This window comes from Mobula hypostoma, chromosome 10, assembly GCF_963921235.1.
Source record: "Mobula hypostoma chromosome 10, sMobHyp1.1, whole genome shotgun sequence".
Lineage (NCBI taxonomy): Eukaryota > Metazoa > Chordata > Chondrichthyes > Myliobatiformes > Myliobatidae > Mobula > Mobula hypostoma.
This window is the reverse complement of record NC_086106.1, coordinates 36,725,616-36,742,121: the sequence shown is the minus strand read 5'-3', so window position 1 is coordinate 36,742,121 and position 16,506 is coordinate 36,725,616. Positions and strand designations below refer to the sequence as shown.

The following is a 16,506-nucleotide window of genomic DNA, read 5'->3' as shown; positions in this document are numbered from 1 at the left end:
CAGCAGATACAGCAATTGCGCTTGTGAATTTGCAGGTGTCAGGTAATTATTATATAATCGTGATAGTATTTAACTCCATTCTTGTCCTCGTAGTGCTTGTCGAGAGTTGAGCAGAGCACAGCAACGCTTCGCTGCTGTTTTGTATTCGGCTTCCCTGAGATACTGGACTTTCAAATTAACTGGCCCTGAAGACTAGCGGTATTCGTTTACTGTTTTGATGTTCTTTTCAGCCGCAGTGTAGGCTTGGTTTTCCTTTGAGAGTTCTAGTTACGGCCCTGTTTGGCCTAGCGTTTATTGTTTTATTTTTCCCTTTGACACTGCTCGCATTATAGTCTGTGACCTATCGACCGGCTTCAGTGTGTCTCACTCTGCACTTGGGGCCTGATTATGGGGAGCAAGGACATGGCAGACCAATTGAATAATTACTTTGGTTCTGTCTTCACTAAGGAGGACATAAATAATCTTCCAGAAATAGTAAGGGACAGAGGGTCCAGTGAGATGGAGGAACTGAGCGAAATACATGTTAGTAGGGAAGTGGTGTTAGGTAAATTGAAGGGATTGAAGGCAGATAAATCCCCAGGGCCAGATGGTCTGCATCCCAGAGTGCTTAAGGAAGTGGCCCAAGAAATAGTGGATGCATTAGTGATAATTTTTCAAAACTCGTTAGATTCTGGACTAGTTCCTGAGGATTGGAGGGTGGCTAATGTAACCCCACTTTTTAAAAAAGGAGGGAGAGAGAAACCGGGGAATTATAGGCCGGTTAGCCTAACGTCGGTGGTGGGGAAACTGCTGGAGTCAGTTATCAAGGATGTGATAACAGCACATTTGGAAAGCGGTGAAATGATCGGACAAAGTCAGCATGGATTTGTGAAAGGAAAATCATGTCTGACGAATCTCATAGAATTTTTTGAGGATGTAACTAGTAGAGTGGATAGGGGAGAACCAGTGGATGTGGTATATTTGGATTTTCAAAAGGCTTTTGACAAGGTCCCACATAGGAGATTAGTGTGCAAACTTAAAGCACACGGTATTGGGGGTAAGGTATTGGTGTGGGTGGAGAATTGGTTAGCAGACAGGAAGCAAAGAGTGGGAATAAACGGGACCTTTTCAGAATGGCAGGCGGTGACTAGTGGGGTACCGCAAGGCTCAGTGCTGGGACCCCAGTTGTTTACAATATATATTAATGACTTGGATGAGGGAATTAAATGCAGCATCTCCAAGTTTGCGGATGACACGAAGCTGGGTGGCAGTGTTAGCAGTGAGGAGGATGCTAAGAGGATGCAGGGTGACTTGGATAGGTTGGGTGAGTGGGCAAACTCATGGCAGATGCAATTTAATGTGGATAAATGTGAAGTTATCCACTTTGGTGGCAAAAATAGGAAAACAGATTATTATCTGAATGGTGGCCGATTAGGAAAAGGGGAGGTGCAACGAGACCTGGGTGTCATTATACACCAGTCATTGAAAGTGGGCATGCAGGTACAGCAGGCGGTGAAAAAGGCGAACGGTATGCTGGCATTTATAGCGAGAGGATTCGAGTACAGGAGCAGGGAGGTACTACTGCAGTTGTACAAGGCCTTGGTGAGACCACACCTGGAGTATTGTGTGCAGTTTTGGTCCCCTAATCTGAGGAAAGACATCTTTGCCATAGAGGGAGTACAAAGAAGGTTCACCAGATTGATTCCTGGGATGGCAGGTCTTTCATATGAAGAAAGACTGGATGAACTGGGCTTGTACTCGTTGGAATTTAGAAGATTGAGGGGGGATCTGATTGAAACGTATAAGATCCTAAAGGGATTGGACAGGCTAGATGCGGGAAGATTGTTCCCGATGTTGGGGAGGTCTAGAACGAGGGGTCACAGTTTGAGGATAGAGGGGAAGCCTTTTAGGACCGAGGTTAGGAAAAACTTCTTCACACAGAGAGTGGTGAATCTGTGGAATTCTCTGCCACAGCAAACTGTTGAGGCCAGTTCATTAGCTATGTTTAAAAGGAAGTTAGATATGGCCCTTGTGGCTACAGGGGTCAGGGGGTATGGAGGGAAGGCTGGGTTCTGAGTTGGATGATCAGCCATGATCATAATAAATGGCGGTGCAGGCTCGAAGGGCCGAATGGCCTACTCCTGCACCTATTTTCTATGTTTCTATGTTTCTATGTTTCTATGTTTCTATATCCGAACCGTGGTGACAGCAAGTCTCGAGCAGAAAGATGGACCCAGCAGGGCAGGGTTGGAGGAACTCCTCTCTCCCGCAGAGTCACATCTGCCAGAAGTGCATGCGGCTGGGTGATCTGGAAGACCGTGTAAGGAATCTGGAGCAGCAGCTGGACGACCTTCGACTCATAAAGGAGAATGAGGCAGTCATAGATGAGAACTACAGGGAGGCAGTCACATCTAGGCTGTCGGAAGCAGGTCGTTGGGTGACAGTCAGAGGGGGGAAAGCGAAGGTGAGCAGACAGGTAGTGCAGAGCACCCCTGTAGCCATTCCCCTGAACAATAAGTTTACCGTCCTGGATACTGTTGGCGGGGACGACCGATCAGATGTGAGCCACGGTGGCAGGGCCTCTGGCACTGAGTCGGACCCTGTGGTGCAGAAGGGTGGGACGGAGAAGAGGAGAGCTGTCATCATTGGAGACTCTATGGTCAGAGGAGTAGACAGGAGATTTTTGGACGTGAGAAGGACACCCGCATGGTTTTTTTGCCTCCCGGGTGCCAGGGCCCGGGATGTCTCTGACCAGATGCACGACATCCTGGTACGAGACAGAAAGCAGCCAGGAGTCGTGATACATGTTGGGACCAACGACATAGGCAGGAAGAGGGATGAGGTCCTGAAGTGCGAGTTTCGGAAACTAGGCAGAAGGCTGAAGAACAGGACCTCAAGGGTGGCGTTCTCAGGATTGCTGCCAGTGCTACGTGACAGAGATGGTAAGAATTGGAGGAGATGGCAGTTGAATGCGTGGCTGAGGAGTTGGTGCAGGGGACAGGATTTTAGATTTTTGGATCATTGGGATCTCTTCTGAGGAAGGTGGGACCTGTGCAGATTGGATGGGTTGCACCTGAACTCGAGGGGGAGGAACATCCTTGCAGGTAGGTTTGCTAGCATGGTTTGGGACAGTTCAAACTAATTTGCGAGGGTAATGGGACCCGGAGCGATAGAGCAGTGAAAGAAGTGCATGGAGTAAAACCAGATCTAACATATCGAGAGGCTTTGAGGAAAGAGAAGCAGAATAAACGGTGTAAAGACAGTAAGGTAGAAGGGCTGAAATGTGTGTACTTCAATGCAAGAAGCATCAGGAACAAAGGTGATGAACTGAGAGCTTGGATACATACACGGAATTATGATGTACTGGCCATTACAGAGACTTGGCTGGCACCAGGGCAGGAATGGATTCTCAATATTCCTGGATTTCAGTGCTTTAAAGAGTACAATACAGCAACGGACAAAATGAATATGAAACATGTAAGTATGTGGAATATCAAAAGGTAAAGAAAATAGGGAAAGGGAAAACGTTAAACAGAATTTAAGCCAAAGCTTAATAAATTCTACAAAATTGAGCACAATAGCAAAATATAACAAAGCCAATAAACAGTGTCATTTTACCCACACTAACACATTCTTCTGACACAACATCGTGGTCCGAAACCCATCTGGAAAAGTCATCTTCTTGCGATTTCTGTCAAGGGTATTTGGACCTAGAAGATGAGAGCATTAGGAAAGTCATGCAGACTAGGAAAACAGTTTTTGTTGCTTGACTGAGGCTCGGAGACAGTATTATTACATGAATGTCTGAAATGACTTTGATTACTATATTCTAAAGCAGAGGTTTATGAAGCTCTGCCGTTGTCATGTAATGACAAAAAGGGAAATGTGGAAATATACTCTAAATTTTGAGATTTTTATATATTAGTTAGTTTTATACGTTAGTTTAGTGATCTGAGTGTCGCTAGTTCGAGCCTTGGGTGAGGGAGCGTGTTGTGTCCTTGAGCAAGGCACGTAACCATACATTGCTCTGCGATGACACCGGTGCCAAGCTGTATCGTCCCTAGTGCCCTTCCCTTGGACAACATCGGTGGCGTGGAGAGGAGAGACTTGTTGCATGGGCAACTGCCGGTCTTCCATACAACCTTGCCCAGGCCTGCGCCCTGGAAACCTTCCAAGGCGCAAATCCACAGTCTCACGAGACTAACGGATGCCTATATAAAACGTGGCAAAATGGAAACTGTATAGTCCCAGAGCGCTTTGCTATGAGCGAAGAGTGTACGTGAGAAGAGGCAGGTTATGTCTTGATCATTATCTATTATGTAACTGAGGGGAGATTCAAATACTGCATGGCCTTGAGTACTGATCCTGTTGAGAGGCCTACTCGCAGAACAGAAAATAGGCAAAGAATAGCCAGAACTCTTGCTTTAAAAAAGGAACTTTGTAAGTTGTAAAGCAGTAGCAGCCTGCTATTCATGGAATTGGAGATATTTTTCCTTGCAAGTAACAATCATGTCTTTGAACAGATCCACTGTGTTTTCTGGTTCTTTGTTGTAAGATGCAGCAAAAGGTACACGACAATACCTATTTTCAAGATAATTATGGTGAAGAACTAGACAACGGGCTGACACTTTGGGGCACCCTTTGAGAGAAGGGTAGTGCAGTCTGATGTGACCAGAATGAACATTAAATTTCCCTGAATGTTTTTGGTATCGCTTTGCTTTGGAAACTGAAGTAGAAAACCTCAGTTTATTAAAGAAGAACGACACGTAGCAAAGAAAGTATAGCTCCTCCTCGTTTAACGAAGAACACTTTTAATGGCATCATTTCTGGTTTATCTGCCACCCTTGTGTCTATTGTTGTCATTCTGGAGACATGCAGTCGTTTCATCCCCCGTCTCTACATCTCTTCTGCTGTTTGTTGTTTGTCTCTGATCCTGGAGACGTGCATGCCTCTCCTCCTCTGTCTCTTCTTCTCTCATCTTTTTTTGTCCTGACTCTTTGATCCTGGAGTCGTGCAGCGCTGGCCTCATCCGATTCTTGTTGTCTCCCTCTCCTTGCCGCTTCCCGACGACGTTTGGCGTCATTTCTTGACCATAACGTCCCTCTTCCCTTTCCACGCGGCGTAATTAGTCTGACCATTTTTTTTTTACTCTAATGCTGGATAGAAGATACGAAGCAGTAACACCAAAGGATGCTGATTATTCTTGATGATGTGGTTGGCTCTCGTAAATGGACGGGATATAGTCACTGCTGTCCTTTGACTGCAGCAAACGGTTTTATGGTGTCTCGAAGTACGTCATTACAATAAGATTTAATTATCTGTTATTGATGGGTGGCAGTTAGATCTGTCCTAATCCTGCACATGCTGATGGTGATGAACAGAATGTGACCCATCGAAATAGAGCTGCCCTGTCCTTTCTCTCCGATAGGTGTCGCTGCTGAGACTGGCCGTGTGCATGCGTCGGGCTGTCGCGTCCCGATTTCCATGATGGCCGATCGGCTCTCGGGTGAAAGGCAGCCTGTTGATTTTTAGTGAATGAGCAATTTTATACGAATATCTAACTCTGAACTCTGTCTGCATTCGGTAAATTAACGCATTTTAATTCGATTTAGCCAAAAAAAGTGCTGCTGTAATGCACCGTTTGCGCTAATTGGAGGTCACAAACAGATAAACAGACAGACAGAGCATGAGGGTTTTAGTAGCATATAGGTAAGTCGCTGAGGTGACGCCGATTGAGCGTTCTGGCCCTTTGCTGTTTCCGAGGGTTCTCTGTGAGGCTTCGAGCGAAGCGTGCAGTTTAGAGGAAAAGAAGCCTGGAGACAGAGAGAGAGAGATCATTATTGACTCCACTTGTCGCCGATTTGACGACTAAAGCGTCGAGGAAGTTTGAAATAATTGACATGAGAGCGGAAGGCGAATGGGTGTTCCGCGCCGTCAATAACCTCACGTTCGCTTCTGCCGGAGGAGGTGTCTGCTCGCTTTTGCCGGAGGTAAGAATCTACATGTGACGGTCTCTCTCCCTCTCGCTCTGTGTTCCCGGAGGAAGATCCATGCGCTCGAATGGCCCCCCTCTCTCCTTCGATGATGCCATGGGATGGTGCCAGAGTCCTGCGTCTTGTGCAAGGTTTATTGACGCGGTTTGGGGACTCTGTAGTTCACGTTGTGATGTATTTCTGGTTTCTCGTCGCTCCTCTACTTTGATTCTGCTATTTTGTGCGATTTTGATCGGGGTGGCCTGCAGATAACGACCGGCAGTGCGCTAAATTAAACTGGAGTCACTGAACCACTTCTGCTGGACTCTGTCCTTTACTTTGTGGGTTGGTATTTCATATTCCGTGTTTTCGTTCGTTTTTTTTTCTTCAGCCTGCGCGATTTGTATGGTTTTTTGGATTTTTTCAACGTGTTGGTGGGATGTGGGGTGTGTGTGTGTGTGGGGGGGGGGGGGTGGGGGTGTCTTCCCACTAAACAAAGAGAACGATGGTGGATTCCATCGTTCTCTTTGTTTAGTGGGAAGACGAATCTCGGACTTGGTGTTCGAGGGATATTCAGGCTCCAGTTAAGTGTAAGAGCGAACTACGTAGCAGGTAAAGGCAGAAAGGAAATAGGGTGATTAGACGGAATGCAAAGAAGAAAATACTGAGGGGTAAAGGAAGGCCTGAGTTTGTTCTGGTAGATAAAGTGAAGGAAAATCCCAAGGGCTTCTACAGATATATTTCTAGCAAAAGGGACCAAAATGCCTCACATGACGATCGGCCTAGTCATCTATGCTTGGCACCAAAAGAAATGGGGGACATCTTCATTGGATTATTTTTGCAACTGCATTTACTCGGGAGACGGACTGTGGACTGAGGCAAAACACTGGTGAGGAGCACGTACATGGATCGCATAGTCATAAAAAATACAGCACAAAACAGACTCCACGGTACATATAGTTCATACGGAAACTTTAAACTGCTTTCTTCCATCGAACTACTATAGTCCTCCATACATCAAACATCGCTTAAAAGCGAGCTCACATGTACCATTTTTGCTGGCAGTTTTTTCTACACATTCTCGACCCTCTCAGTGAAGAAGACTCCCCCCATGCTCCCCTTAAACTGCTCACGTTTAGCCCATAACACATGACATCTGATTGTAGTCCCACACAACCTCCGTAGAAAAGGCCTGCCTGCATTTCCGTATCCATTCCCCTCATAATTTTGTATACCTCTATCAAATCTCCTCTCAGTCATCTACGTTCCAAGGAATAAGTTCCAAACCTATGAATTCTTTGCTTATAACTCAGGTCCTTAAGACCTGACATCTTTGTAAATTTTCTATGTACTTATTTACATCTTCCTTGTAGGAAGGTGAACAGAACTGCACACAATGTTCCAAATTATTCCTCAACAACGTCTTATTCAACTTTAACATTACTTCCGAACTCCTACAGTGTTTTGATTTACGAAGGCCAATGTGCTAAAGGTTTTATTCACGACCCTATCTACCCGTGACGCCACGTTCAACGGATTACGAATTTATATTCCCAGGTCTCTGTTCTACCACGCTCCCGAATGCCCTACCATGCACAGTGTAAAATGGTTTGTCCTACCAACTGCAACACTTCACACTTGTCTGCATTTAATTCCATCTGCTATTTTCAGCCTATTTTTCCAGCTGATCCAGATCCCTCTGCACAGTACGATAGCCTTCCTCGCTGTCCACTACACCCGCAATCTTGGTGTCATCCGCAAATTTGCTGATCCAGTTAATCTCATTATATGGTATTGCTTATATAGTTGACAAACAACAACGAACCCAGCACCGATCCCAATGGCAGTCCACTAGTCACCGGCCTCCAGTCAGAGGCAACCATCTACTACCGCTCTCTGGCTTCTTCCATAAAGCAAGTGAATAATCCAATTTACTACCTCATCTTGAATCCTGAGCGACTGAAGCTTCTGTGCCATTATGCCATGCAGAACCTTCTGAAACGCCTTGCTAAACTCCATGCAGAGAACACCCCCTCCTTTGCCTTCATCCAATTTCCCGGTAATTTCCTCCAAAACTCTAAAAGACTGGTAAGCCATCAACTACCACACACGAAAACATGTTGATCAGGTCGTGTCTATCTGAATACTTTTATATCCGGTCCCTTATAATACCTTCAAATAACTTTCCCACAACCGATTTCAGAATCGATGGCCTACAATTTCCTGATTTATGTTTACGGCCTTCCTTAAAGAGAAGAACGACACTGGCCTCGGGTACCTCTGCTGTTGCTAAGGATGATTGAAATCTGTATTTGCCTTCCGTAGTGTCCGAGAGAATACTCTGTAAGCCCCGGGAATTTATCTACCCTGATTTGTCCCAGGACGGCAAACACCTCTTCCTCGTAAATTGTATCGGGCCCATGAGGTTGATGCTGCTTTGCACACTTCTGTAGTCTCGATGCCAGACTCCTGATAAGATCTCCAACATGTCTTTTGGCTTCACATATGTATTCCCATTCTGATCTTTCAGAGGTCTAATTTTGTCCGTTACAATACTTTTTCTCTTAATACACCCGTAGAATCACTAACGAGTATCCTTCACCTTGTCTACTAGGGCCACTTCATGCCTTCTTTAGCCCTCCTGCTTTCTATCGGAAGTGCTCTCGTACATGCCGTACACTCCACAGGCATCTCTTTCGTTCCTACCTGCCTACACCTGCTATGCGCCTCCTTTCTTCCTTAACCAGTGCGTCAATATCTCTTGAAAACCAAGGTTCCCTATACTTGTTCGCTTCACATTTTATTCTGACAGGCGAAGTTTTGCACTTTCGAAATTTCAGTTCTGAAGGCGTCCGACTTACCAAGAATACCTTTGCTAGAAAACTGCCTGTCCCCATCGATACTTACCCAGGTACTTTCTGATACCGTCAACATTGCTTTTTTCCCTTCCAATTTAGAGTCTCAGCCCGTGTACAAGTCCTACCGTTTTGCATATTTACTTTGAAACTAATGGCATTGTGATCTCTAAATGCAAAGTGTTTCCAACACAAACTTATGTCACCTGCCCCGTCTCATTCTCGAATAGTAGACCTAGTATCACACATTCTGTCGTTGGGATTTCTAGGAATGATTAAAGAAGTGTTCCTGAACACATTTGACAAACTCTATCCCGTCCAGTCATTGTGCAGTGTGCGAGCCTCAGTCAATATGTGGAACGTGAAAATCACGGACTATAACAACCTTATGTTTCTTGCAACAGTCTGCGACCTCTCTGCAAATTTGTTCCTCTAAATCCCTTGGACTGTTGGGTGGTCTGTAACTTAGCCCCATTAACGTGGCTATACCTTTCTTCTATCTCAGTTCCCCCCATAACGCCTCACGAAACGGGTTCTTCAGTCTGTCCTGACTGAGTACGGCCGCGACGTCATCCCTGATTAGTAACACCACCCCTTCTTTAATTCCTCCCGCTCTGTCACGTCTAAAACAACGGAACCCCGGAATACTGAATTGCCAGTCCTACCCCTTTTGCAGCCCAGTTTCACGAATGGCCACAATATCATAATTCCAGGCGTTGATCCATACTCTGAACTCATCCACCTTTGCATCGACGCTTCTTACATTGAAATATACGCAGATCAGGACATTAGTGGCAGCATGCTCAAGCTTCCGATTACTGACTTTGCCTGAGGTCTTACCAACGTCTGTGTGCACGAACTCTTCACTAACCGTTCTGTCACTTTGGTTTACATCCCTCTGCAACTCTATTTTAAGACCTTGACCTCTGGTTCTTCACCCTACTACTTAGGATTGGTGAGGACCCGATCCGAGATGTCCCAGACACTGGCACTCTGGTGGCAATATACCATGTGGGTACCTCGCTGTCACCCAAAGAACCTCTTTTGTGTTCCCCTAATTGACGAATCCGGCAACACCTCAGCTAACCTGTTCTCCCACCTCTCCCTGCCGAATTACAGAGTCAGACTCCCGACCGCTGTGACCTTCCTCTGATAGGTCACCACCACCAGCAACACTCACCCCCAACAATAGTACCCAGAGTGGTATATCTGCTGCTGAGGCGATGGCCACAGAGGTACTCTGGACTGGTGAAGAGGAGGTGATGCTGTCATGAGGAAAAATTCTCGTGGGAAGTACAGACGCTTGTTATGGCCTCTCCTCGGACCTTGTGGGAGGCTGGTTCAGAAACTGCGTGGAACATGGCAGAGATACCACTGGTGAAGTGCCAGGGGACTACAGGATAGGGAATGATGTTCGGCTTTTCAATATATGCCAGGAAATTATAGGTCATACAGCCTGCTTTCAATAGTGGAAAATTATTGGAAGATATTGGAAAGGGCCGGATATATGAGTATTTGGACAGACTTGGCCTACTTGGGAATAGACAACATAGCTTTGTGCGTGGTAGCTCGTCTCTGACCAGTTTTTTTTTCCCAGGAGCTTATCAGGGAAGTTGATGAACTAGATGATGTCTACACGGACTTCATTCAGGACTTTGGACAGGGCCCGCACGGGAAGCTGGGCAAGAGGTTCAGTTGCCTGGCATTCAGGATGAATTAACAAATTGGTTTCGTTATTTTCTTAGCAGGAGAAGCCAGAGAGTGGTAGTAGAAAGATGTGTCTCTGATTGGTGGCTTGTGACTAGTGTTGTACTGTAGATATATGACAATGTGGTACAATGGATTAACAGCTTTGCAGATGCCACCAAGATGGGGGATGTAGTGGACAGCGAGGAAGGGTAACAAAGCTATCAGAGGGATAAGGATCACCAGGAAAAAGATGGGCTACATAATGACTGATGGAACTTAATGTAGACAAGTGTGGGGTGTTGTAATATGGAGACAAATCTGGGTATGAGTAACACAGTGAACGATAGAACAGAAGTAACTGGGAATACAGGTCAGTAATACCGTGAAAGTAATCTCGCAGATACATACGGTCGTAAAGAGATCATTTGGCACATTGGCCTTCATAAATTAGAGTACATTACTGAGTACAGGCATTTGGATGTTATATTGAAGTTGTATAAGTATGTGACTGCATTTGGAATAGTGTGAGCCGTTCAAGCCACCTATACAGAGGAAATATATCCATAGGATTGAAAAAGTACAGAGAAGATTTACAAGGATTTACCGTGGCGCTGCTTGAGTACATGAGGTCTAAAGATGGCATTGAATAGATTAGGAGTTTTGTTTCCCCAGGAATGCAGGAGCATGAGTGGAGATTGATGGAGGTATATAAACTAATGAAGGGTATAAATGTTTTTAAGAGAAGCAGGCTTGATTCCACCGTGGTTGGATGATACTAGAACTAGACGTCATAGGTTAATGACGGAAGGTAAAAGGTTTAAGAGAGATGAGATTCGGTGATCCATCTCAAAACTGAGGTAAGACTTATTTAGTAAAACCACAATGAGGGTATGGTCGAGCCGCCAGATGAAGTGGTGGATGCGGGTTCAACTTCTACGTTTAAGAGAAGTGTAAACAGATACATGTATGGGAAGGGCATGGAGTGCTATGCCCCTTGCTGGTGAATGGGACAAGGCAGAATAACAGTTTGGCGCAGATTATATAGATCTAAGGGTTTGTTTCTACACTGTAATGCTCCACGATTCGATGGTTCGATGGTTCTACTCTGCATATGCTCCTCATTATCTTATAAAGTTCCATCAAGAGAATACATCACTTGTCCAACCTTTAGCTTTTTCATATATCCTCTAATCTATACTGCTTCCCGGTAAACTTCTGCATCCACTCAAAGTTTCCACATCTCAACTATAATGGGACAATCAGAAGTGAATGTGATATTACAGATGATGCCTACTACGGCTGCATGAAGCTCAAAGGATCTCAAAAATTGATTTATTATCAAAGTATACAACTCTGAGATTCTTCTTGCCCAGATAGCCACGAAACCAAGGAAACAAGAACGGCCACAGAATCAGCAACCTCTAAACCCCCACCCCCGCCTGAAACGCAACAAGAACATCGTTCCCCAAACGCCCACCGCCGCACAAAAAAAACGAAAAATAACGGGCGAAAAGCACAGAAAATATATAAAAAACATGACTGAAGGCAGTCCATAGACCATGGTCCAAATAAATATTCATATCCATATCCAAAACGCATAAAACCTCGGTACTATTCTCCGGACAAAGCAGCAGGCCACACAGGCTCCTCTCTCCGGCAGAAAAGTGATCCCACCAGCGATCAGAAGGCAGGCACACCGCGGTCACATTCAACATTCGGCTCGATGTTTCAATCTACCTCGTCGCTTTAATCGGCAAACAATGGCAGCTTTCTTCAGCGAAGTGTAGTCAAACACCCGCTCCGCACCCCACCCCGCAACCTCCACAGCCATCTCACCTCGAGGCTCGCTGCCTCCCGGAAGCCTCTCTGACACCGCAAAATGCTGGATGACCTAAACAATCTCCAAACTGTAAATCACAGTCTCCTACAATCCGAGAAATGCATTCAATACGAAAAGCAGACATAAAAGACATAAAAGAAGTGAAATACATAGTTTCGTGTTTATTCAGAAGAGATCGACAGCGGGAGCTTCGTACGCAGGCGCCAGCAGAGAATCGTGATACTTGAGCTGAATTCTTCGACAAATAAAGGCAATACTTAGCACAGTACAGGACCTACGGCCCACAATGTTGCAATGTTATACCGATGTTGTAGCCTACTCTAAGATCAATTTAACTCTTTCCCCCAATATAGCCATCCAGATGTTTATCATCATTGTACCCATCTAAGACTTCATTAAATGACTATAATGTAGCTGCCTCTATCACCTCCTGTTGCAGGGCATTCCAACACTCACAAACGTCTGTGTAAACAGCTTATCTCTGGCCTCCTTCCAATACTTTCAACCAATCCCATTAAAATTATACCCCCTCGAATAAGCTATTTGCGCCCTGGGAAAAAGTCTTTTTCTTATCCACTCGATCTGTGCATTTTATCATCTTGTATACAAGATCAGGTCACCTCTTGTTATTTATCGATCAGCAACCATAAAGTTCAAAGTAAATTTATCATCAAGGTAGATGTGTGTATGTCACAATAATAACTCTTGCGTTCATTGTTTTCTGGCATACTCAACAAATACATAATAGAATAATAACCACAATAGAACCAAGTGTAGACCACAAAAATTGGGTGTTCAATCAGTGTGCAAAAGACATCAAACTCTACAAATAGAAAAAGAAAGAAATAATAATAATAAATAAATAAAGAAACAAACAATAACTATTGAGAACATAAATTCAGAGTCCTTGAAAATAAGTCCATAGGTTACAGGGCTATTCCAGTAATGGGGCAAGTGAAGTTGAATGAAGTTATCCCCTTTGGTTCAAAAGCCTGATGGTTGAGGGGTAAGAAATGTTCCTGAACCTGTTTGTTTGAGTCCTAATTCTCCCGCACCTTCCTGGTGGCAGCCGCAAAAAGGGAGCATGACCTGGGTGGTGGGTGTCGCTGATGATGGATACTGCTTTCCTGCGAAAACGCTCCGTGTACATGTGAGAAATGGGGGGAGGGTTTTATCCGTGATGGACACGGCCGTATCATTGCCTTTTTATAGGATTTGAAATTCAAGAACATTGGTGTTTCGACAACAGGCTGTGATACTCTTCACTATACATCTATAGAAGTTTGTCAAACTTTTAGATGTCATGCCGAATCTCACAAACACTTAAGGAAGTAGAGGTACTGTCGTGCTCCCTCCGCATTGCAGCACCCCAGGCAGGTCCTAGGAAATGAGGAATTTAAAGTTACTGACCTCTCCGCCTCTGATCCTTCGATGAGAACTGGCTCATGAACGTTGGCATCCTCATCTTGAAGTCAAAAATCAGCTCCTTGGTCTTTCTATCAACGAGTAAGAAGTTGTTTTCGTGACACCACTCAGCCAGATTGTCATTCTCCATGCTATATGCTGATTCGTCATCAGTTTTGATTCGGCCGACACAGTCACACAGTCACACAGCCGCACAGTCAGAAGTATAACGCGAGTAGATCAGGGGGGCTAAGCACGCAGCCTTAGGCTGATGGAGACTGTCCAGGAGATGTTCTTGCCAATTCGAAATAACTGTGGAAGCGGTTCTAAATCTGTTGTCAGGAAGGAGTTGATATGGTTCATCATCAATCTGTCAGAACACTTGAGCACAGGTGGATATAAGCCTTACTGGACGATAGCAACCTGTTTTGGGCTGGGAACGTTCGTGGAGGGTGGAGCGTCCGTGGCGTAAGTAGAGCATGGAGCACGTGTTGCTATTTCCGAGTAATATTCCGAGCGAATTACAGACTATGTGGGTCTGATACTTCTAAAACAAGCAGCGATCATTATATTTTTCCTCTGCAATCCCAGTGTGGATTACTAACATAATATTTGAATATATCAAGAGACCATTTGGCCAGTCATGTCTCCTCTGCTATTTAATGAGATCAGGTATCATCAGAGCTATTCCATTTACCTCCAAAAACTCTCCGTAAAACCCGCATTAATTATTATTCAAAATTCTGTTGTACTTGTAACCGAGGCACCACTGTCCTCTTAGAAAGAGAATTCCGAAGTGTCACCAATCCAGGGCTATTTTTATATAGCTTTTTGCGGTCCTAAATGGCTGATCCCTACATTATGATGGTCATCATTGATCCATCATACTCCTGCTGGGGAATCTATCATTTCTAGACCAATTCGGTGAGCCCCGGGGAGAGTTTTCCTTTTTTAAAAAATAAATGAATTCAGAAAAAGGTCCGTGCGTCTCTCCATCACGATGAACCCAAGGTGTCCAGCGCGCTTCATTGGCAATGAGAGTGTTTTTGCCAGCCACAATGAGTAACAGACCGTCGATATCTGTCAGCAAAGGTTAGTTCCACGAATCAGAAAGACTACATCCGAGATAGATACACAGATGGGAACACGCGTGGCCTATTTGTGAGCGGATGCATGAAAAATCAGAACTGATCTCGAAGGCAAACTCACCTTCTATGATCGTGATCTCAGCTGTTTCCTAATTCGAATCAACGGATATTTCAAACCATTTATGAATTCCTCTCTGAATTTCGTTTGAGTACCCGCGTAAATACAAGTGTTTGTGCAGCAGCTCAGAAGCTGCGACATATTTCCTGTTTCTTGAAGAATAAACCAGGGGTCGTTGAGATTCGAGTCTGTCGAATAACTATTGATTGTAAATCTCACGTGAAAGAAATGTACGACATACAGTGTCCATAATACCAAAAAACTTCCAGAGATGGTGAAGAGTAAAACGATTGACTTTCTTCGGCTCTCCATCTCCGGATCGTTTTGCCTGTCTCCAGTATTCTGGACCCGGAGTCTCCGGCGGGCTCTGTTCGCCACGAGAATGTTTCTGACAGTCAATGCATTGAGTAACAACATCACGAGGAATGGGGCACAGGGGTTTAAAATGCGGTCAATCCAATCAAAAGCTGCCCAGAATAGTTCCGAATAAAAACTTGATTTAATGTTGCAGAACCACGGGTCACCGTCAATTATATATAAAGGTTCATAAACAAAGTACCATGGTATGTTTTTCACACAGCTCACAGCACAGACGGCTGCGATAACCATACGTGCCATTCTCTCCGTGCGATGTTTTGTTTTCCAGTTCTGGCAGCAAATCGCTACAAAGCGATCAAAGGTGAAAGCGACCGTTAACCAAACTGAGCTATCTCTAGCGGCGTATATCAGAGCTATTTTTAGGCTACACACAGGTGTGATGGAGTGGAAAAATACCGGGAGGTAAATGACACTCATCCGGTTTAATATAACCGCTATGATAAGAACCAGGAGATCCGTCACTGCCATCCCCACCAAGTATCGAGTAATACATCTAGAAAGACCGCATCTTCCGCGGGACAGGATCACAATTGTCGTTAGATTACCTATTTAAAAGAAAGAAACGTCGATATTAGTAACTTTAGATGTTGCTGCATCTGTGCAAAGCACAAAAACATAACAGTTTCCGCAAATCTCACAGAGGGAAAACAAAATTAAATCTAGAACGTTATTTCGGATGCTTTACTTTAAATAGCTCAATTCAGTTAAACAATGAACAGTCACATGTTGGATCTTCACTCAGTGCAGCATTGATTTTCATCTTGGTTCCCCCCCCCCCCCTTCCTTCGTATTAGCTCAAGGCTATCCATGATCTGCCAGGAATTGTCGGTGAACAGTAAAGAAGATTTCCCACCTCATTCTCTGCCACTGTTATTCTCCATTTTCTCACATCAGTAATAAATCAATCACCTCCGAATGTATGTACAGCAATCACATCACAATTGGGCCTTTCTTGTCTTTTGCCGTGCATAAGTACATAAGCCATATTTGGTATTGGTTAACTCTTCCCCACAATCCACCACGTTTGCGCTACCAACCTAATTGACTCGAATGATTTACCCAATTCAATGTATTGGTACTGAAATCAGCCTTCCCATTACGTTCATCGGAAGTGCCGTGGTCTGAATAAGCACTGGCCATTCAGGTTTACATATCTGCTGACAGTCATCTTGTGAAATGATTA

General features: G+C 44.7%; 1 protein-coding gene across 1 annotated transcript; it reads right to left on the bottom strand.

Moving 5' to 3' along the window:
- Positions 1-14,951: 14,951 nt before the first annotated feature.
- On the bottom strand, positions 14,952-16,463 carry LOC134352515 (probable G-protein coupled receptor 139). Its single transcript, XM_063059780.1, has 2 exons — positions 16,424-16,463; positions 14,952-15,868 (listed from the first exon to the last, which is right to left on the bottom strand). Exons 1-2 carry the CDS (start codon positions 16,461-16,463, stop codon positions 14,952-14,954), a joined length of 957 nt encoding a protein of 318 aa, XP_062915850.1.
- Positions 16,464-16,506: the final 43 nt, after the last annotated feature.